The 24,884-nt window shown below is 31.7% G+C and overlaps 1 protein-coding gene across 1 annotated transcript; it reads right to left on the bottom strand.

Annotated features, from left to right (window-relative positions):
• Positions 1–494: 494 nt before the first annotated feature.
• LOC143061937 (uncharacterized) lies at positions 495–24,884 on the bottom strand. Its single transcript, XM_076233799.1, has 17 exons — positions 24,720–24,884; positions 23,659–23,801; positions 22,594–22,716; positions 21,913–22,026; positions 21,080–21,232; positions 20,224–20,432; positions 19,611–19,775; positions 18,575–18,736; positions 16,298–16,312; positions 10,128–10,261; positions 8,815–8,957; positions 8,219–8,341; positions 7,410–7,523; positions 6,212–6,364; positions 5,277–5,485; positions 3,948–4,103; positions 495–674 (listed from the first exon to the last, which is right to left on the bottom strand). The coding sequence occupies exons 1-17, from the start codon at positions 24,845–24,847 to the stop codon at positions 510–512; spliced, it is 2,409 nt and encodes an 802-aa protein (XP_076089914.1). The 5' UTR covers positions 24,848–24,884; the 3' UTR covers positions 495–509.

Genomic DNA, 24,884 nt, shown 5'->3' with positions numbered 1-24,884 from the left:
AGTGTCGTGAGGGTATATGTTGAGTTTCCAAGTGAATTGTCAATACTTTATTCATTTATCAAGCAGTTTATGTAATGAGATGTACATACGAAAACGATGTTGATTGGGCCTTTATCTGCGGAGACAACAACATATTTGTCATTGAGGAAGGACAAGTGTTTTGCAACATTTGGGTCTTTTAAGATTAACATAACAAGGGTATTGTACAAGAATTATTAGTTTTCCTGATAAAGTTAATATAGCTCACAAGGAAATAATACAAAAATGGCCTGTCGATTGTCGGAGAATGTGTCTGCAGAAAAGTTACGCAAAGATAGTTAGAACCTAGTTTTTTTTTTTAGAAAATTTAAGTGGCCTAACGATAGTAAGGGCATAGCGCTGCAGAAACATGGCGTAACAATAGTTACACAATTACAATGGAGAAAAATTCTGCAAAGAGAAAAATTTCTAGGACACAAATAAAGATTAAAGAAAGTTAATCAGAGCTCCGGACGTTTAATTATATTCCTTTATTCAAATTGACATTCTATTACATGGCACAACGTTTGATAATCCAGTTCTGTGTTGTAGATATTGGCACTTAGTCGGCAATAGAAGTCACCGTCTACGAACACTATAGCCACAACAATTTGGTAATTCAACATGGTATCCACTATGTACTGATTGCTGTTCGACTGTAAAACATAATGAACATCATATTACACATATGTCCTTACTGGGGGTGTCCAAGTTATCACATAATCACAAATTCTTTTTTTTTTATTTTTATTTTTATTTTTTATTTTTAAATAAAATCAATTAATGATTAATTCTTTCTGTTACAAACATATTAATCAAATATTTAAAAATACAGTCCTAGATTATCAAATGATCAAATAATGTTTGAGTGTTTTACCAGGTGAAACCAGGTTTTAATCCACCATTTTCTACATTATTTTTTAAAGTCAGATTTATGTAATGTCCATTCATGTGTATATTTATGTATATATTGGAGAAGACGTTACTAAGTTGAAAAACTTGTGTCTAATCCATTTGTCATTTTTGAACAATAAAATATGTTTAAACTAATTAAAAAATGCCTGTACCAATTCAGGAATATGACTGTTGTTATATATTCGTTTGTTTGATGTGTTAGAGCTTTTTATTTTGCCTTTTAATTACGGACTTTCCATTTAGAGTTCGGTACGTTTGTTATTTTAGTTTTTACACTAGTCATTTAGTGTCACTTTAGGGAGCTACCATTTGATTTTTAGGGGGGGGGGGGGGGGGGGGGGGGCTAGGATGAAATTTGAAAAAAATAGGCAGGACAGGAGTTTTGAGTAAAAAAAAGGCAGGATGAGACACTTTGCAAAAAAAAAAGGCAGGATGACAATTTAGGTAAAAAAAGTCAGGATAAACTAATAAAAAAAAGACAGGACCAAATAGAATGAAAAATAAAAAGGCAGGACAGAGATTACAACTAAAAAAAAATGCCGTCCAAAATTTTTCATCCTAGCCCCCCATAAAAATCAAATGGTAGCTCCCTTATAGCTTGCTGTTCGGTGTGAGTCAAGGCTACATGATGAAGACCGTACTTTGACCTTTAATGTTTTACTTTTACATCGTGTTACTTGGACAATGTTGGATGGAGATTTGTCACATTGGCGCTCATGTCACATCCTCTTATATCTATGAAATAAGGCTTTTTCTGCAGTGTGTTATTTCATTTATTCATTGCGAGTACTAGTATGCTTTACCTAACTTTTGCTTCGAATAAATTCGCACAATAATTCATAGTCCTCCTCTGTATTATAAATGTTGGCACTCAAACGACAATAGGCGATTCCGTTTACTGATGATATTTGACAAACTATGTTATGTCTCAGTATGTTGTCCTTAATGCGGGTTTCACACTCAGCCTATAAAAGTTTCGTACAATTTGACAATACTTGTAAACCTTTAGTCCTTCAAAAATCTGAATTGTCCAGCTTGAGTTTTGCAGACGATTTGGTAATAATGTCAAGTTCACATATAGGACTGCAGAATGCAATAAATAAACTAGAGAAGTACTGCTATGACTGGCAATTAACAGTTAATACTAAAAAAACTAAAGTTATCACGTTTCAGAATACATTTTCTCCCACCCCTGTGGTATGCTATAAAAACACCCAATTAAATGAGACTAAAGAATACAATTTTTTAGGAAACATTATTAACTATAAGGGTAATTTTAAAAATGCTATCCAAGAGTTATCAAAAAAGGGATTGAAGGTCCTATTTGCTTTAAAAAGTAGATTTTCTAACTTTCAATCCATCCCTGTTAATTTATCATGCAAACTTTTTGATGTCTTAATAAGACCTGTTTTATTATATAATAGTGAGGTATGGTTTATGGAAGATTATTTATCCATGTTTAAATCTTTGAAACGTTCAGAACAACATGGTTCTGTTTGTGATACTTTGTCGTTAGAAGATAAATTTTGCTATGAAATGATTCATAATAAATACTGTAAATCTGTCCTAGGACTTAGAAAAACTGCATGTGATATTTCAGCCAAAACAGAACTGGGCAGATTTTCTATGGCTTCATTTATTAAACCACAAGTTATGCTATATTTCTGTAGATTTCATACCAATGATATTAATCCTCTGTTAAAAGAAGCCTATGAATTAAATAAGTCCCTGCATAATGATGGTTTTCATAGTTGGTATACATTTGCTCTAAATATTTTTAAAGAGACTGGATTAAATGCTAAAGATTTTGAAACTTGTGATAAACCATACAATAAAATTAAATATTCCTTAAAGATGAAGTTTAAACAGGTATCACATGAATTTTATACAAAAAAAGTCTTGAATAAACTTTCTTCTATAACAGACAGTTCGAAATTATTTCTATATGGTCAAATAAAAACTGAGATAAAAATTGAAAATTATTTATTAAAAGAATCAAATTTTAAAACGAGACAATTAATTTCTAAATTAAGGGTTAGTGACCATAACCTAGAAGTTGAAATGGGAAGATATAAAAATGTACCCAGAGATCAAAGGTTATGTAAACTTTGTAATAAAATTGATGATGAATACCATTTTTTACTATACTGCAAACTAAACTCAACTTTAAGAGATTGCTTATTTTTAAAGATTAATAATTTAAATCCTGATTTTACAAATTATCAACCACTTTTAAAGCTAAAACAACTTTTAAATCCTAAATCTGAGCTTTTGACAGAAATTGGTGACTTTATAAAGCAATCATTAGAATTGCGAAAATGAGGTCCATGTTCATCAAAGGCTACATTAATTAACATTTATTACTATGTTTTTTTTTTATGTTTATATTTGTAATTCTTCACTGTCTGTATTAAATGTTGTATTTGTGTTTGCTTGACCCATATGGGTGTATTTTTGCAAATAAAATTATTATTATAAATAATTTGGATAAATAGAAATCACAAAAATACTGAACTCCGAGGAAAATTCATAAAGGAAAGTTCATAATTAAATTGCAAAATAAAACGCTTAAACACATCAAACGAATGGACAACTGTCATATTCCTGACTAAGTACAGGCATTTTCTTATGTCGGATTTAACCTAGTTCTATAGTTAGGTAAACTCTCACTTGTATGACAGTCGTATGTGTCAAGAAAACAAACAGACATAATAGGTAAAAATGTCAAAAATAGGTGTACAGCAGTCAACGTTGTGTTATTATCTACAAAAACAAACAGATATATAAACAAACATTTGCCATGACACAATAAAGTCCAATCTTCGTCAGTTAGGAAAATTTTAAAACAAAAGATAACCGATCATCTGCATTCAAAGATGAATACGATAATTATTACGGCAATATTTCCTTTTGAACCCCCTTTAGTGTATGTCATTATTCCGTTAAAACGAAGAGATTCAAAAGGCAATATTTCAAGTATAATGTACATGAACAATATCAAACAGACTACTTACGCCTGATGAAAGTCCTTCCAGTTTTGGTAGACGAACCATTCGCATAAATGGTGCTTCCATTGATTTTGGAATTTGCAGTTTTTCTGTCTTCCATGAGGATGTTAACATGTTGGTGGCTTTGTTCAAAAGGTCATCTACATAGCCGTTAAGTTTTTCCTGCAAGACAATAACTCAATCGTCAAGAAATATATGCATGCAAGATGGTCATTTAAGCGTTGCTTAGTTTTAACATATCTAATTGTGTCGAAATACTTGATAAAAACGGTAGAATACTGAAATGCTACGCATCATAATGTGAAGCCATTAGTTTATACGATTTTCGCGCCATCTTAAAATTATTTCATGACATATATCTGTTCTCATTGGCTGCCTTATGATGTTGGAAAAATCATATTAGCTAGAATGAAATGAAGAATTTGGAATATAGATCGGACAGAATATATTAAATACAGAAAAATGCAGTATGATGATGAGAATTCAAGATCCAATACAATATTCAATGTATGAATAATTTTGCTTCGTACTTTGTTTGGCCTTTTTTTTTAACTTATTTGATTCGAGCGTCACTGGTGAGTCTTTTGTAGACGAAACGCGCGCCTGCGTTAATACAAAATTTAATACTGTTATCTATGCTGAGTTTATGTGCCTTTGCAATGTAAAATTCATACTGTTAAATAGATTCAAGCAGATAATGTTGAGTAATTTCTTGTTCTTTGTGTAAGACATGCATGACAGGCAAATATTGCCTGAACATAATAATTGTTTTTTAATTAAATCTATTATTTGTGTTTGTTTAATTCAAAGCTAATTGTAACATCGTCTTTGCAGTAAATGCACATTTCAAGGACCAAGGAAGAAAAAAATATCGGAATTATTTTTTGTTGTCATAAGAAGGATTTGTGTATATTTAAAACTTGCTATACAAATCCTTGTCATAAGCGGTCTTTATCTATTTTCCTATATGGCATTGTAACATCGCAAACGAGTCAACAATTTAGAGACGTTTTTATTTTGGAAAGTCATGATGTATTCAGACTTTTAGAATATAATTCAATCAATATTAATTTGTTCACACACTTTTCTTAGATCTTATTTAACTCATTTTATCAAAAGTTACTCAGCGCTCTGAACACATACTGGGTGGACCTTTCATTGACGCATGTAGTTAAATATAGTACTTGATATAGTGAAATGAAAATATATTATTTATTATTCATTCAGGTCGATAATGTTGAAATAACCGTTTAATTTTAAAATGTACTCCTCATTTTTAACCACGAGTGACCTTGTTGGTTTTGGCTTTTATCTTGAAGAATTCTGACTACTTACATATCCGCCAATATCTTGGTAGAATTTCAAAGCGTCCGGTACAACACAATATGGACTGTCGTCTCGCGTTCCCTGTTCAAAAAAGTCATTCTGGAATGTTGTTTTATGACCATGTGATGTCACAAGAGGTCTCACCCAATCCTGGTGCGTTCTCTTAACGTAAAGTATTGCACATCCACGTGGTGTGTACAACCATTTATGAAAATTACCTGAAATAAAACAATCCTAAGGGCTTTGAAAATAAATAAAACATAATCAACATGATCATGTCATTAAACAAAAAGATGCCGATATAAATATATGATATAAATTCATAAAAATCTGGCATGAGAGGGCCAACAATTGCAAGACCCGACGGACTTTCTAAATTTTTATTCCAAATCTACTTTTTCGTTAACAGTTTTAAAAGTTCTCCTCCATCGTATTGTCCTTCATAACTTTAAAGATACCCTCTGAATTTGATTCATTTTTAAACGTGGTAATAATTTGATTCTTTTCTAAACGTGGTAATAATTTGATTCTTTTTTAAACGTGGTAATTTCTTTAGATGATTACCTAGTATGTTTGACATTCATGTTCCTTGTATTTTGACCGTTTCGCGATTTCTGTACTACGCATTTTACAAATCTGTGTATCTTTCGGTTTTTTTTTGTAATTTTGTTATCGCCGGACGGGAATACAAGAGTCATTGGTTTTTAATCATTTGCAGTTCATAGTCCTTAAACAAATACTTCAAAAATTGTATTGACCATTGTGTTGCCTAAAAGATAACCATAGCTTTATTAGCTTATTTTGTGCTTGTTTTCAGATACTTGATCTGTATATAATTCATTTCAAAAATTGTTTAACATTTGTAATTACATGTGTATATTTTTTATGCTATTAACATGATTAAGTTTTTTCTTAGTTTTCAAACACTTTTCCTGTTAAAGTACCTGTATAAAAATCGGCATCCAACTCTTTCAGATTGAGAGGAATCTGTCCAGGCGCATGTGCACCATCTATTAATGACAATACTCCAAACTCTTTACAAAGTGGTATTAACTTTTCAATCGGCATTCTTATGGCGGATGGACTTGTTATGTGATCTACAATGACATTTTTAATATGTCAGAAATCAATATTTTTCTGTCTGTCTTACATGTACAAAGCTAAAATAAATTGACGCTTTGCATCAAATTGCTAAGTTTCTCTAATATGAAATCTTATCTGAATTTTTTCTTATACCTCTTTCTTTAAAAGTAAGAGAATACCAAAATATGCCTCATTTGGTCTGTAATCGTTTACTAAGTTTATGTTGGATGTGAACTGGTCTGCCGTCTGGGATAACAATACCATGTAATATGAATTAGTTGTAATTAAGTTTGAACTAGCCTTAAATAACTCCTTGTACTTTTATAAGGTTATGAGTGGTCATTGTTTTAGCGTAGGTTCCATAGTTGTTTGTGCTTCGTATCAAATTTATTGAGTTAATCCGTTTGAAACTGATTTTAACCATTTGTTCTTATGTAGTGTTGTTACACCACTTCCCAAGTTAGCGGGGTAGAATGTTCACAAACATGCTAAACAATATTTATGAGCCTGTTCAAAGTCAGAAGCCTGTTATTCGATTATTGACGTGATTCAAATAGTATTGTAAAACATATGGCTGGTAGTTTTCGTATAATAGTTGTTTCGCATATAACAAGCGGGCTCTTATAGCTGACTAAACGGTATGGTTTTCTCCATTGTTGAAGGCCATACGAAAGTTTCGTCTTCGAAAGTAACGATGTGAAGTCTCATTCTACGTAAGTGACGTTCGTTTCTGTATATTATACAAGCGAGAGGTTTAGCTAGCTATAAAACTTGGTTTAATCCGTCATTTTCTGAACAAGAAAATGCCTGTACCAGGCCAGGAATATGACAGTTGTTATCCATTCGTTTGATGTATTTGAGCTTTTGACATGTTTGATTTTGCCTTTTCATTCCGGACTTTCAATCTTGAATTTTCCTCGGAGTACAGCATTTTTGTATTTTACTTTTATTTGTTGTGTTCGTTTCTTTTATTCAATATTTGTATCCGGATAGTTTTATAATGATGAAATTGCAAAATGATTTTATCTACATTCGTTAGAATAAACGATAAAGGCATACCTATAACTGCTAATTTAACTTTAGGGTTATTCTTGAAATATTCCCGAAACATTTCTACAACTTCATCTTCATTCTCAATAGGAAATTTTAAGTCTATGTATTCTACGCGTAAACCTGAAAAAGTGAAATTACGAAAACGAATGATAAAATACCACATTTTAACAACTAATATTTTTGAATGAGTTGGTTTGCCTGAATATGATACCAGTATAATCGTATTGAAGTCAAAGAGTATGATATTTATTAACAGAAAAAAATTACTATTAATGTGATGTAATGCTGCAAAGTGTTCGTGTGTGTATATGTATGAGTGAGGAGACCTGTTGTCACTATCAACGTTTTCTTTTACAATGTTATGGATGTTTTTTTAATAGTAACAACCGTCCAAAAAAATTTGATCAATCACTTTGATCGACTTGGATGGAATAGAATGTCTTTAGTCCTGTGATTTAATGTTTTGACATATTTGTTTGCCTCAGCTCGGGCGCTTGTGTATTGTTGAAATCAATATTTTGACATCGATATATGGTTTGTTGTGTTGTGGGGTTGGTTGTTGACGTATATCCATCATCATTATTAAACTAATTCATACTGACTTAGAGGTACTTTTTGCTGGTGGTAACTAGGCATCGCGTCTATACGACACTACAGTCTACAACTATTTGTTATTCCTACAAACCTAATAAGGAACCCTACAAACCTAATATGGAGTACACACAGTCTCCACGCGGTTGCTTTTTACCAATCATATTCCTAGAAATGTTTAAGCGGTAAGATAATAGAAGCTATCGATATCTATACATTATTACCTTTAGCACCAGGTAGTTCTGAAGTTGCATTGCATGTATGTTTAATAGCTGCATAAGTATTGTCAGTGCATAGAATTACGTCTCCTTTGTCAAATTTGAATGACTTTAGTACAGTGTTTACACCTAAAATATAGTTTTGTAAATAGAACCATCCGAATTTAACTTAGCAAGTCAATTAGTCAATTTGTCAAATATCTGAAGCAAACTATATCTTTTAAAATTTACTCCTCTGTAGCCAGTTAATTTTCAACTCATATGAATAAAGAGTGAGACCAGCACAATACATCTTTGAAACAATTACTCACAAGACATATTTCTTCTCTAAAACGGATTTTACTTGTTTTACAAGCTATTTTGTGGAAATTCAGGGCAAGTAACAGTTTTACTGGATTACAAATAGTTACTCCAATTAAACAAAAAATAACATTAGGAGAGCATACGTTAATTAAGCATTGTGTAATATAAGTATCCAGAAAAAATAATCCAATTTTTGAATATTATAATTTACGATTTTGCCATGAACGACACAGCTTAAATGATACTACATTTGTATGTGATAAAATGATAAGTTTCGCTAGCATTAACCTTTTACAGACCTGTTGTAGCATTTTGAACGAAAACCAGTTCGTCTGCTTCCGTATTTACAAACTCAGCAATTAATCGTAGAGATTCGTCCTGTTTTACTCGTCTGTTAATTCGAAACCATAGATCAGGAAAGCTGTTTATTTCATGCAGAACCCTTAAAAACAATTTCAACAAATTAAAAAAAGAATGTACCATTAACCATTCCGTAAGTAATTCGTCCCTCTTTTATTTTGTTTTCTTTAAAACACAATTGGTTTCATTGATGATGAGACACGTATGTTTACAGACCTGTCATAACAGGTATAATTGTTCAAAACCGATGTAAGTAATTTACAATTAATTTTGCCATTTTTAAATTTTGCTCTTTGATATATATATATAATAGAATTGCTTTCCACATGTCAAACTTTGATTCGTCTATTTATTTTGATACTTTGTTCGGTGACTGTACCAGGTAACGATCTATATACACCGGATGGATTAGTAATATAGCAACACTACCTTGTTTTATCTGCAAGGAAACCATGTTTGAATTACGTTATCATGTTCAATGTTACTTGGAAAGACATTTGTTTTTGTTTTTGTTTTTGTTATTTTACTTTTTGTTTTGGGCAAAGGTTTTTGACGAGCAAACAAAGAAAACAGTTACGTTTTTATAGGAAGGAACCAAAAAAAAACCCTACCCGCTTTGCTCAATTGCATTTATTAGAAGTTATAGAGACACAGTCATGTAATATACATTCATGTACACTATGTTATGTTGTTTCGTGTTCACTGGCATCTAAGCATGCATGCGCTATGAACTTTTTGTAATATGGTAATACTAGTACAAGGTTTTGATAGAACATTACAATAGTTCAAGGTGTGACATGTTTATCAAAATAAGAAGATGTGGTATGATTGCAAATAAACTCATCATAGATACCAGGATAATGAGACAACTCTTCGCAAGAGACAAAATGTCGCAGCAATTAACAGCTATAGGTCATCGTACGGCCTTCGACAATGAAAAAAGCCGAATAGTCAGCTATAAAAGGCCCCGAAATGACAAGTGTTCAACAAAACAAAATTGTCCACCAGAGTTCAATTGACAAAGAACAAGCAATACCAGTTACGAAAAACAAATATAGAAAACGTGCACCAACGACAGCCACTAAAATACAGGCACATAAAGAAAACGACGGGGTCAAACATGTTCGCGTTACAAAACTTAAATCTAACCATATCTTTCTTCTTCGAACTGCCTATACTATCTACCATGATTCTACAATGATGACAGCACAATGACAGACGTTTTTTTATTTACCCATCACTTGGTTCGTACCTGTTTTGTGCTTCTTGTACTCGTAATGGAACAACACCAAATGATCCGTGGTTAATGAATGTGACGCCATCTTTCAGGTCAAATTCTTTTTTGAGCATTTCCTTACCGAAAGCAGGCATATCTCCCATTCTAATCTAAAATGCAAAGACTTTAATAGATAAATTGATATTTCTATATAACGCTTACTTGTCTTCTTATTTTAAGAATTGTTAGATTTTTAACTATCGAAAAAATTATTAACCTACGAACCATCAGGGATCCCAACCATTTCCAGCTTCCACCCAAAAAGAAAATCCGTTTAATGTGAAACTAACTGAAGGTAGAATTATTTGTGTGTGTGTCTAAAATTAGTAGAGATAAAATACATATGTATTCATTTTATGATTTTAAAGGGGCACTATAGCTACAACATACAGAAAATAATAGAATATGAATTTTTTGGTTCAACATTTTTAACGAAAGGGAAATAGTGAGGTAAAATTTGTCTTTAACAATCAGTGTGGTTCTGTTTTGTCAAAATTAGCAAAGAAACATTGCTCATGAAGTATTAAATAATAAGTCAATAATTCGACCTCATTAAATCCGTATTCATGTGAACTTCAATTGAAACTTTTAGCTGCTGATGGGTTATGAATGAACTAGGCATAATCGGCCAGTAAAAGGAAAATAATGTCAACATTGAAACTAAAACAAGGGTAAGCCTTTTGATTGACCGATTAGATCCACAATCTAATTAAAAACCGATCTCTCATCGCTCCTGTTTCTGATATGCGGTTTTTAATTAGATTGTTAGATCCACAAACTCTGATTCCTGCACGAGTTCGCTATCTATAGTTTATATCTTTGTTTATGTTAGCAAAAGGCTATATATGAAGATCATATAACCGTCAAACTTCATTCGGAGGCTCACGTAGATGTTTTAAAGATTCCGTCTAGACAAAGATACAAACGAAATGCTGATACATAATTTCGATTTTTTTTTTAAATATTTAGTCGAATGTTAAATGGTGTTTCTGTTTCACCAACATATTGTTATTTGCAAGTTCCACACGTTAGAACATAAATGCAATTTTGCGTTTTGCAATTTGATGTTATAAATATGTTGTATTTTTTCTTTGTGACTGTGCTAATTACGAATTGGGTTTCGATGTTGGCGACTTTGCAGCACTTACAATTGCCCCTTCCGCATGGTTTATAACCTCCGATTGTTAATATCTCCTGTTTAGATACTTTGGATGTTACTATATATATATATATATATATATATATATACGTCTGAGTCAGTGACAACCCTACAACAGATGTATCCATCGGATCGCCATCAATGATTGTGATACATGGCTGTGTACATAATGTATATACAACTCGTCTAAACATCAACCCAACAATGTTAGATCTGTAAATTTGCTTTCGCAAATTTTTGGTTCTTCCCTCGCCGGGATTCGAACCCATGCTACTGTGATATCGTGACACCAAATCGCATGCACTGCAGCCGTCCCGCTAGACCACACGACCACCTGGGCTCTCAAAAAAAGAGCTTTCGCTGGCCGTGTGTTACCTTTCCACGTCAGTTTTAATCTAGCGGCGTACTGCAGTACATGATATATAAGGCATGAAGATGTTATTGTTACAGATCAGCTAAATTATCTATAGTAAAGGATCCTACAAATTAATGTAAGATACAGTCACAGAAAATAATTATATTTATAAGTACGTCTGAGTCAGTGACAACCCTACAACAGATGTATCCATCGGATCGCCATCAATGATGGTGATACATGGCTGTGTACATAATGTATATACAACTCGTCTAAACATCAACCCAACAATGTTAGATCTGTAAATTTGCTTTCGCAAATTTTTGGTTCTTCCCTCGCCGGGATTCGAACCCATGCTACTGTGATATCGTGACACCAAATCGCCTGCACTGCAGCCGTCCCGCTAGACCACACGACCACCTGGGCTCTCAAAAAAAGAGCTTTCGCTATATATATATATATATATATATATATATATATATATATATATATATATATATATATAGAGAGAGAGAGAGAGAGAGAGAGAGTCTATAAGAATCTACCAGTGACGTAGGTTGGTCATTTTTACGTGTACGCCCGAACCTTGGCGAGGAATATGAGGGGTACCAACCGCTCACCTGCTGGTAGTGGGTTCGAAAGGGACGAAGCCCCCGATAGCTATCGGGAATGAGATACCATAATGATTCCTGTCAATAAAAAATCATTGATAGCAACATACTTTTGAATCTAAATGGTTGATTTGTTTTGGTTAAATTTTGTAAAATGATAACTTATTCATCGTGTTAAACTGGAAGCTAGCCTAATGGTCATTGGTTTTAGAGAAAAAGTCCAAACCAATATTACTTTTAATTATGTAAGCCCAAACTGCGACCACTTATTAATTGCAGAAAGAAATACATTTTGTCCTTAAAATGCGGGGAAATTAAAGATATAATTGCATTATTATATTGCTCTGAATACTCTTGTGATCATAAACAGTTTCTGTCCAACTTTCGTAAAATTTCACGGAGAGTCATTCAAAAGACTTTATCCACATTCGGAACCTAAATATTGACGCCGCTTTGTCTCGCTTTTGGGACATAAATCACAGGCTCGACAAAAATACAAACAGCATATCGAATCTGAGCAGATAGTGAATTGCTTTAAATATAAGAAAAGTAAGTAGAATTCATAGTAGATTCAGACTTTTACAAAAGATTCGAATAAATATATTAAATGATCTATTTGAGTAAATTTAGTCCCTTTTTATTCAAAATTACAATCCATTGAAAAAAGAAACACAAGGCTGATGTGGTTTTGACCAGTTTTTCTTATTCTATGACGATTATTTGTTTTATTTTCAAAATTCAAGTGTACGCCCGGGCGTTTTGACGTAAACGTAGCTACGCGCATGTCTACCAACCAGTAAACTTAATAGGTATTGGACCATCAAAATTGACAATACTACACAAACAGGAAAAATTATATGAGTCTGAAAGATTGTGTAACACAATCTTTCAGACTCATATACTAGTATATACGTTTTAGTATGATTTATAAGTCGAATATGAACATTTGAGTCAAATCGGTGAACATGAATTTGACAGTTATAACACGGCTGGCACTCGGCTAACCGAGAGATTGGTCAGTTAATCTATATTGAGTATGCGGCTATATCGGCGGTTGGTCTGTTAATCGGGTTGGCTAAAGTCTGTTAATCGGATATTATCGAGAAAATCATTGCACGTTCAGTATGTTTCATTGTAAAACTGTTTAAATATACTTTTATCATAAAAATCATTTATGTCTGACAAAACAATTCAATGTACTGAATCCAGTGGTGTAATTATTTTTTTTCTAGCTTCGATAAACGATCTATAAAATGAAAAGGCGGTTTACTCATCAATAAATTTATACACATTTTACACACACAAAATGTACACAAAATGACACGTTGGTTGAATTTACTTGTATGCAACATTTTGAACGTCGAAAAAAGACAGGCATTATATGTGTTAACCATATTTAAAATATCATTGTGTGAAAAATCTACACGAAAATCTGTATTTTGGTGACATTAATCAATTTTTATTTAAAAATGGGTCGGATATATACAACCCGGTCTGTTAATTGGTCTGTTAAGAGTTATGAATGACAATAAAAGTATAATTTTATTGCTATATGGGGTGTTATCAGATCAAATGGGTAGGCTCAAGACGAGTGGCTAAAATATACGGAAACAACACATAAACAATGAAACATAAATAAACGGAAACAACACATAAACAATGAAACATAAATAAACGGAAACAACACATGAACAATGAACAATTTAGACAATGGAAATTGAAAATTGATAAAAATGGTTTCAAAAAGTATAATATTAAAGTAATAGTCGCGTATATCATGTGAATTATGTTTAATTGTCATGAATGACACCAATTTGTCATCTACATTGGTAACCAGTATATAAATCAGAGATAAACGTCGTAATGTAACCAAACAACAGTAAGTAAAATACATTGCGATGCTAAAATATAAAGAATAGAGAAAGAATAATGAGTAAAATAAATAAAATCTAGGGAAAAGTGACATACAAATTTAAAGAATACAGAAATAAACAACACCCCAATCTACACCCTCATGGTATACACGAAAATCTGGATGGTGACGCATAATATAGAATAATATATAAGGACAGTAGAGAGTGATGCATTGCTAAAAAAAGAGAGAAACAAATATTATTGTTTAAGAATACAGACATGAAACATCCCTGGGTGTTGACACAGTAACGGATTGCGATGTTCTCAAATTGGTGATAAATGCTAGACGTTTACATGCGGACAACTGCAGTTCCTCTGTACTTTTGTAGAAAGGAACTAAACGGAATAAAATGAATTAAAACTTAAGATAACCAAATATAGCTGTATTCGCTCCTTTCCATTTACTTCTTTAGAATGATTTGTAAAAAAAAAACTTATGATGAAGTAATAGAAGAAAAAAATTAATTGGATGATGCTGACGAATTAGGGTTTAACGTCCAATGACAAATAGCATGTGCATAGACACTTTCAGTCGGATTTTAGAACGTGCTACTTTGAACAGACACATAAATTCATGCATATTCCAGTGGCCATATTCACGCTATATTGAAGTGACACACCCTTCAATAAAATGCAAGAGAAGGATACTGTTGCACCGTATTGTCATTTTTTTTTACTCAAGAACATCTCATTCTTAACTTTTCAATGGGAAAATATAAAGGTAGCAAAACTACTGTCGTGGCTAAATAACTCTTAACTGACACAATTTTAATTGTCCAACCCATTAACAGACTTTATTCCCATATTTTCCCCTAAAACGTGCTATTATTCACGTTATTTTACAATTATGAAATATTTACTAATGCCATTTTTTTTTAGAACCAAAGTACTATTTTGTGTCCTTTAAAAGATATCTAAAATTGTTTGTTTCGCCTTTTATTAAAAAAAAATTGCGTTGCGTATAAGCATACATACTGCATACTTGTGCGACGCCTTTTAGTTTTACTGAAAACTGCGCAGACTATGAAATATTTTTACAGGTGGAAAATGTTCTATGATATATTTCATTTTGTCAGACACTTTTCTTTTTGTGATTTGGTTCTTATAATTTGCCAAAAAATCTGTATATTTAACACTAAATTGTGCATTTTACTCTTAACAGACGTATAACCAACCCGATTAACAGACCAACCGCCCATATAGCCGCATATTCAATATAGATTAACCGACCAAACTCTCGGTTAGCCAAGTGTCGGCCGTGTATAATGTCCCTTTAAATAATAGGGAGCTACCATTTGATTTTTATGGGGGGGGGGGGGGGGGGCAAGGATGAAAAATTTTGTCCTGCCTTTTTTTTTTTTAGTTTATCCTGACTTTTTTTTACCTAAATTGCTAAATTGTCGTCCTCACTTTTTTTTTTTGCAAGTGTCTCATCATCCTGCCTTCTTTTTTTACTCAAAACTCCTGTCCTGCCTATTTTTTTTTCAAATTTCATCCTAGCCCCCCCATAAAAATCAAATGGTAGCTCCATTAGTAAAAAAGACTGATATAAATATTGACTGCCAATTTATAATTATAAGTCAAATTTCAAATGTACACATGTTCCATTTTCGCCTATGTCTGCCATCGACCTTTGCGAAACGGTATTATTATTTAAACCTCAAACTAAAACAGTTTGGTATTCCATTTGACTGTGACGTATTTCATGTGTACTTTCAATCTATACTACTTTTATATATGTGTATTCCATAATGTACATATATAAATACAATGTGATTGTAGAAGTTATCGTTACTTAAATTAATGGCCATCAATGCATTAACAATATTAAAAATAAAATGATAAAGTACCACAACAATATTAACAATGATTAATAATAACCGAAAGTGTTTTCATATCTTAAAATAGATCAACGTTTCTTTAAATAAATTATGTATAGCACGTCTACAATGGTCATCGACTTGTTTAATGGTTTATAAATACCATTCCTAAGCTCGCATTTATACATACGTGTATTTAATATATGTTGAGCGTGAACAAAACGTTATTGTATGCAATGAATATTTGAGTTGTTGAACTACATACATGTATGCAAGTTAATATTTACCTCTAAATCTTGGCTCTATCAGTCCTGCCTGATAACAATAATACAATAAGCTAGGAGATGTATTACGGTTGAGTGAAAACAAGATAAGAACACCTAATTTTACTAAACATTATGTTTCAAAATTCATTGACATTTAAACTCATATAACTTCAGTTTTCACAAAAAAAATTTCACAGACAGTTTTATACTTAAAGGCTCTGTTTTAATTGCTTTATATATAGTATGGAAAGCACGTGTAAAAGTATATTCAATCTGCTGATTTTTTTTTTAATACGACAAATGTATATGTTTCTCATGTTCGATGTAGTAAAATAATTGCAAATCGTGATTATACAACTATTACTATAATCTCATAATTCAAAAAAGGTATAATTGTTCATAATGTTTTGAAATTGCCTTCAAAGTACTATCTTTTGTAAAATGTTATTCTGATCAGTTTGATTATAAACCACCTTAAGGTGGTACCCAACACATTGACTAATATTAATTTGGCTCGTTTAATTTTCAAGAACTTTGACAACATGTTTACTTTGACCCATTGACAAAAATATGAAAATTTCAAATAATTTGAACCAACCACTTTATCAGAAAAAAAAATCATTGGTAATACAGTAGTTTGACAAAAACTAATTTTGATCATTGTGCAGCTTGATATTTCCTTAACAATACAACGTAATTTTAAAACGTTTAGCTGATTTTTTTTAGAGTTATCTTCCTGTTGTGTTACATAGTAAGGTACCAGCTTCAGTTTAGGACGTGTCTGAATGATCAAATTTAAAAACTTCAAAACCGAGTTCTAGGGTAACATTGCTTTTTTTGTTTCCGAAATCTCAGTTTACGAGGCTACCCATATGAATACATATTTATGCAAAATGAAACATTCATAAACAAAGCAGCTGACATATTTAATTGCAGAAACAAAACATAAAAAAGGACAAAGAACTTTTATTACTTTGTAACAAGGTCAAACTATTGAACATCATATACCAATTTCTAGATTAGACCGAATTCTTTTTATAAAGGACAAGTCAGATTATTTCAATATAATAATATATATAGTATTTAGCCATGGGTACCCAAAAGTAACTATGGGTAGCCATAGGTCACCCGAGGCATATATTCAAATCACAACCAGTGTCTAGACTAAACTGCACTCCACATGATGATAGTTTTTCGTTTTGTCCCATGATTTGTTAATTTTGTTTTTTTTTTCGAATGTTTGTACTTTAGATAAACCGTGCAGTATGTTATAAATCAAATATAAGAATTTTAGCCAAATCGAAATGAATCGACTGCTTGCATGTGTCCTTTTCATTTTTTGTTTAGAATAATGTGAATGTTGATGCGATACCCTGTTACGATACATTCGTGTGTATCACAGTTAGTAATTCTATTATGCTGTTTTGAGTATTGTCATGAATTAATTTAAGATGGTCGTTTTTATTCTGTGGCTAACATGGCAAAACAAACTATCATATAATATATTGTCATTTTAGCTGTATTTTTAACATTGTTATTAAGTTCTAGGTTTTTCTAGCCATGAAAAATAGTTTTAACTCACCATTATTCTTAATATGTCCTGTACCAAATCAGGAATATGACAGTTCAAGTTGTTATCAAATAAATTTGTGTCTATGTATGTATTGACGTTTGTTTTTGTTGAACTTCCGTGTTTCTGTTGTTCCGTTGTTTTCCTCTTATAGTTGATGAGTTTCCCTCTGTTTTAGTTTGTAACACGGATTTGTTTTATCTCAATTGATTTATGTCTTTTGAACAGTGTTTATTTAACAACGTCTGTTGCGTTTATCAATGTTCTTCAACTTCGTACTTTATTTGACCTTTTAACATTATTCGATTCGAGCGTCACTGATGAGTCTTTTATAGACGAAACGCGCGTCTGGCATAATTATAGAATTGAATTCCTGGTATCTATGATGAGTTTATTTACTATTCTAAAGTTAATATATAAGAAAACAGAAGAATAAGAATAAGAAATCATGTTTGGCGCTTTTTATTTGAAACTACATAATATGATATTTAACATACAACGTTTATATATGTGGACAAATAAATCAACAATGCTTAATTTTTGCACAACTGAAGTCCATATTTTTAAAGAAGTCTGCTCTGTATAAAAATATATGAGGGATTAAAATAAAACAAGAACAGCAATAACTTGAATACTCAACATTGACATTCGAATAAAAAATGCCAAATTTGTTTTATTATATTTCACTGTACGTTTTAAAGTTTACATAGTGACAGGTGCGTAACTTATTCCATCAGATTACATATGAAATTGGCTAGTTTTTGGTAGTCCTCGATTGAGTTGTATACATTAGCACTAATACGAATACATATATCTCCGTCAACAAATGTATACTGAGCTGAAACGTCATGGTTTACCAGGTGGTCTATGATAACTGGTTCAACTTCATCCTAAAAAATATGATATATTAATGAAAAATTTCAAATTTCTTTTACCCATCTACACAAAAATATAGTAAGAATTATATATACATTAAAAAAAATGAATATTTCCATTTAAGATTACAACCGATGTGTGGCGTGGTCAAGTACATTAAAGAGTTGATGGTCAATACTTAATCAGTTTAATGATCTTTTCTTTAAAAACTGATGGAAACATGTTTTTGACAATTTTGAGGTATATATGAACTTATGCATTGCCATAGATAATTGCAAGATTACGTTTCGTTGCGTTCTGTCGGAATTAAATATAACTAACTTTCTATACAGTACATCTGGTTTAATATATTTCTCCCCTTCAATATTTTCAATAAGGTTTAAAACCATGACACAACCTTCTTAGGGTTCACAAGCTGACCTGATAGAATATGTTATTCATGATGACTTAATCGTTTTCTGTACTAAGGCTAAGAAAATTTGCATATCCAGTTTCCCAAATGAACTTTATTCTCTAAGCCTATACAGTGCCCACTGACATCGACTGGACTTTGCAATCCAATTTAGTATCCTTCTTATAATTACAATGTAACTATGAAATATAATGTATGAAATGGTCACTCTATGTTTTTTAATACTTGAAAAAGAAAATCAGAACATTAACTTAAAATGAATGTAGACCACCAACTATAACATTTCTAAGTATTTGGAAATGTTGGAAGCTATACAAATACAGTATTTTATGCAACATTATGCTCAAGTTCGAAAAGGTATCAATACTGGATACTCATTATGGCGGGATCATAGAGCTCCTTTTGTATTTATTATGAACTGTAGCTATTTAAAAAGTAGCAAAAGAAGTATAGCAACTACTGAAAATCTTACTTACGAATGTCGTCAATCCACCAAAGACTTTTAATTTTGGAAGTTTTATCATTCTCATAAATGGTGCCTCCATGGACATAGGAATTGCAAGTTTCTCAGTTCCCCAAGCGTCAGTTAACAAGTTTACTGCTTCACCCAATAGCTTATCAGTATACGCTTGTATCTTGTCCTTTAAAATAATTTGTTTAAATATTTTGATTTGTCAAAAAAAATTGTCTTTTTTCTCATTTGTTATGTTTTCAACTTCATTTTTCAATGGTAAATTTTTCGAATATACGGAAAGTATGTGGTTGTTCTTGATGTATTTTGTAATTTTGTATTTATAACAATAATATTACAAAAGAAATAAAAATCAAATGGCTAAAATTGAATATCAGGTTTTATAAAAGTTTGGTTAGACTATTTTGAGCATTTTGGTGGCGTCCTTCTTTCCTTATCGGAATACAGTAAATGCATGCTGAAGAAAACAAAAAAAAAATACTGACGGTGTCCCTTTAAGATTTCTATATCCGTCTCTGCTATGTTTGTTTTTCTTTAAGTTTCTTTGATATTATTAACCAGTGTTGACATAATCATACTTATCTTTTGAAGCAAAATCCGATCAATGTTTAACTTACATGACCACCAATATCGTTGTAGAACTGAATAGCTGCTGGTGCAACGCAATACGGACTGTCGTCACGTGTTCCTTGGTGAAAAAAGTCAGTTAAAATGCCTTTCTTGTATCCATGGGATATTGCCAAAGGTTTTATATAATCTTGATGTTCTTTTTTAATGTATAATATTGCACATCCTTTAGGGGCGTACAGCCATTTATGCAGATTTCCTGAAATTTTGAATTTCATGACAATACATCAATATATCAATAAACAACATGCATTGAATTTGATTCAGATGGGTTTAAGATTGACCAAAAAGTTTATTAAACAAAATGAATTTCGAAATGGTTTTAAAACTGACGATCATTCACATTACTTCGTGTCCATGATCATAATGTATTCACAACAATATTCCGAGACTGCAATAGAATAGCTTTTAATAAAACACAGAAACACCAATTTGTACATGCTACGCCCAAAAAATTAAAAAAATCATGTCTTTACGAAATTAAGGTGAATTTTTTTATAAGATAGGGTAACTGCAGAAATAATCAGCAAAGTATGACCAAAATGTCAAATGATCGAAATCGTCAGTGGAATCATTGGTGGGTTATCGTCCTTAGTAAAAGTTATTGCCCTTTTTGCTTTAGGAACTATAAGATGAAAGATTATTTTGTAAGCGGCAAAAATAATCAATGATACGACCATCACATACATTATGTTTTGAACCATTTTTTGTGTCTTATGTAATTACCCTGAAATCTTTGATTAGCGATAAAGATTCAATAAGCACCAATTTTTATGACAAATACACACAAATGTCTGCAATGGACCAATAGATGAAGGATTATTTACTTCCTTATTTTGTGCTTACCTATATAAAAATCAGGGTTTAGCTGTGTCAAATTCAGAGGAATCTGTCCTGGTGCATGAGCACCGTCTATTAGACTCAGTATTCCATAATCTCTACACAATTGAATCAGCTTGTTTACAGGCATAACTATGGCTGAAGGGCTTGTTATATGGTCTGAAAAAGTCACTAAACATAAAACTTATCTTTACAAAATGTTCTGTTTATAATTTGAGCAATTCATCACGATTAACATGCTTTTCTGCAATGTTCTAATCGGTGTGTTCTTCATTTTGGTAATAATTTGCTTTATCTACTAACAAGGCTTACATTTTCAGAATTCCTAGAACTAAAATTGATTATCTTGTAAAAACATTGCATTATTCACATTTCACTCAAAATCACAAAGTTTTTAATTTCGTGCACTGGGTCGATACTGCAAGAGGACTACAGTGCAGTATGGATTAAGTTCATTATCGAATGCCGTAATGGTGACCTATAGTTTGGTCTCTAGTGGAGAGTTGCCGCAATAACAATCACACCACATCATCATATTTTTTTTATATTTGAGTTCCCTATAGTATCATCAGCTTAGAAGTCAGTGTTTCGTTATTGACATGATCTAAAACAAACTGTTTGTTTTTAATTGTCCGTTTGTAAATGTAGTTATTATAAACAAAACCCAGAGGATTCATTTCTTCAGATCAATCCAATCTTAGATTTTTTGGTATTATTTGTTTTTAACAAGCAAATATCTATCCTTTCCGAATTAACTCCCGACATCTTTCCAACACTGCAATAGTATTCATCAGATCAGGAGGGTTATCATTTAATACTTATATTACTACAGTACTTACCGATAATTGCAAGTTTAACATTTTGGTTGGTTTTGAAGAATTCCCTGTATAGGTCTATGACATCTTTTTCACTGTTGATCGGGAATTTCATTGTCAAATATTTTACTTGAATATCTGTGAAAACTTGATGAGTTATATATAAACGTTTGAAAAATTGTAGAAAACTTTCTATAACAAAAATATGAAATTTAGAAATTTTAACTCTCAATGTTCAAAGATTTAGTCGTTTTCCCTTTATTTGACGACTGTCTCATCTGTTAATCTTCCAGGGACCCATGGCGTTGTTAGTTTATATTTGAGTTTGAATGTCCCTCTGGGATCTTTCACCTCTTTTCCCAGGAAATGTGGTATATTCAGAAAATGTTCATATATATAATTTTTATCGTTAAATATGTATGAAATGTTTGTATGAATCATGAGAACATACTAAGGTGAGCCAAATACATTGAATCATTACGATTTTTTAACAATCATAAACATATTGTAAACTCACAAATTTATATATTTATTTAATCGAGTTTGATTTTATGAAGAACTTGATGATCTATATGCGGTGAACTTGTCAATGATTTGGTTTTATTTTTTTTAATTTTATTTTGCAAAATGTTTACATATTATTATTTTTAATTGCAGTTTTCTAATTGAAAAGCGTTGACAATTTCCATGTTACAAGTACTTTACCTTTGTCGTTACCATATTCTTTTATAAATTCACAAGCATATTTTACTGATTGATATGAATTGTCTGTACACAGAATGATATCTCCTGATTCAAATGGAAGGGATCTCAAAACACTGTCTATGCCTATAATAACCAATTCACATTGCAAATCAACAAACACAGACATATTGAAAACAATGGATTTAAAAGAAAATGACAATTATCATCGCCAGTGTTAAGAAAAGGAATCCAATCGAATCTAGAAAAAAACCTAATATAAAACACAGAATGTCTGAAAAAAATAAACAAACACTTACTATACTCTGATTTATATTGATCTTCAAATAATAGTATCAAGTAACATGGTTGAATCAACTCGTCTGTTAAAGTAACTGTGTCATGTGTACTATTGTTTTTCTGTTTGTCTTTTTCATTTTTAGCCATGGCGTTGTCAGTTTGTTTTAGATTTATGAGTTTGACTGTCCCTTTGGTATCTTTCGTCCCTCTTTTACAGTTCTAAAGGTTACTCTTTGGTTGGGTTGTGGTCTCTTTGACACATTCGCCATATCCATTTTAAATGTTGTGCTTTTTAATGCAGGATTAACCCAAAACAAATAAAACAATCGAAAAATGACATACTTATAATAGAAACTCTTGGCTCAAAGAAATGCAATGTTATTATGTAAAATTAATTGTGTCATAATATTCGTTCATTACACAAAAATGTAAAACTATGTGTATCTTATACAGTTCTGGTCCATGTGTTATTCGTTGTTGTTTGTACGTGTATTTGAGATGTCCGATATAGGATGTTGGTGTCGGTTGATGTTGTTGCTTACTGCTATCATTTTGAAGGTTTATATGAAAGAATGAGACCTACAGGAAAATTATGAAGCTTTTCGGAACATAAAAAACTTGACAGGCTTTGTTGGCATGACAACTCGTCATGTGTATAGACTCCTTGTTATTTTCGATTTTTTTAAGCTAAGGCATGCAATTGAAAAATCACTGTTAACTTTCAATTTGGAATTAATGTTGAACTCAATGTTAGTTTCTCAAATGCTATAAATGCTAAAAGAAGCTAACCCGAAGTAGCATTTTGGAGAAATACTATAGCCTCAGCATCAGCTTTTACGAACTCAGCAACACATTTTCGAGATTCTTCTATTCTCAATCTTAAATTGTGACGCCACCATAAGTCTGGATGGTCCCTCATTTCACAATTAATTCTGGTAAGTTAAAAAAAAGAAAACAATATCTCAATGTCTTTGCTATAACTTTAATAATAATCCTATAAACCTTTGATTTTGATCAATGTGATACTTAATTTATTGAGCCATCTACAAGTTCAATGTATTAGTATAAGTATGTATAAGTATGTGTTTCTGTTGTGTCGTAGTTCTCTTATATTTGATACGTTTCCCTCAGTTTTAGTTTGTAACCCGGATTTGTTTTTTTCTCTATCGATTTATGAATTTCGAACAGTGGTATACTACTGTTGCCTTTATTTATCAGATTACATTGGTTTTTTTTATGACTTTGTGACAATTTTCACTTTGTTTAGAGTACACCGGTGTTGATGGCAGATATTTGATTAAGTACCTGATAATAATTCAAAACGTTTTAGAAACTTACCAATTGACCTTTTTTCATATACTGTAATGACACCAGCTTTCATGTATGTTGACGTTTGCATGTTTACCTCTTAATGTTGTGTCTGTCAATTGGTTCAATGTTTCCAACTTGTACTATTCATTTGGAAAATTATCATAAGTCATGATATGTAGAATAGTTACTTTTTTTTAACTGAATTTCATCTTTTAATATAAAAAGCATAGCCTCTACTGTTGCATGGGAGAATTCTAGACATGCTGTTCATAAAACTGTACTCGGCACCCCTAGCACAGAATCTGTACTTAAACACTAGATTGGTTGATTCTGTGTCCGAGTACGATAGTTGTAAAGCTTTTTGTTTGAGTTCATGTTATTAGTATTAGTATACACTAGTATCATAATACATCGAAGTATTTTAGTTTATATGTTATGCTTTTTGTTTTACCTTTCTTGTGTTATCATATGTCTATTCACCAGTAACATAATCCATGAATGTATTCAGTTTGAAGTATATGTTATTATTGTTGTCCTACCTATCTTGTGCCTGTTGTACACGTTTTGGTACAACGCCATACGATCCATGATTAACAAACACCACTCCATCTTTCAGGGTAAACTCTGTGTTCTTGATTTCATTTCCAAATGTAGGTATTGAAGTCATCTCTGTTCACATAAAAGTCTTTTAAATACTTATATCT

This window comes from Mytilus galloprovincialis, chromosome 2 (assembly GCF_965363235.1).
Source record: "Mytilus galloprovincialis chromosome 2, xbMytGall1.hap1.1, whole genome shotgun sequence".
NCBI lineage: Eukaryota > Metazoa > Mollusca > Bivalvia > Mytilida > Mytilidae > Mytilus > Mytilus galloprovincialis.
Note: the sequence above shows the minus strand (reverse complement) of the source record. Positions and strands in the feature narration are given on the sequence as shown.

Bases quoted from the DNA above. Each gene is read 5' to 3' on its own strand.
- LOC143061937 (XM_076233799.1), bottom strand. From the start codon at position 24,847: ATGACTTCAATACCTACATTTGGAAATGAAATCAAGAACACAGAGTTT. The intron at 18,737-19,610 runs GTAAGTAAGATT...CATATTTTTTAG, and splicing joins TTGGTGGATTGACGACATTC to GATGAAGTTGAACCAGTTAT. The intron at 5,486-6,211 runs GTACTTTAACAG...GTTTTATTTCAG, and splicing joins GGATGCCGATTTTTATACAG to GTAATTTTCATAAATGGTTG.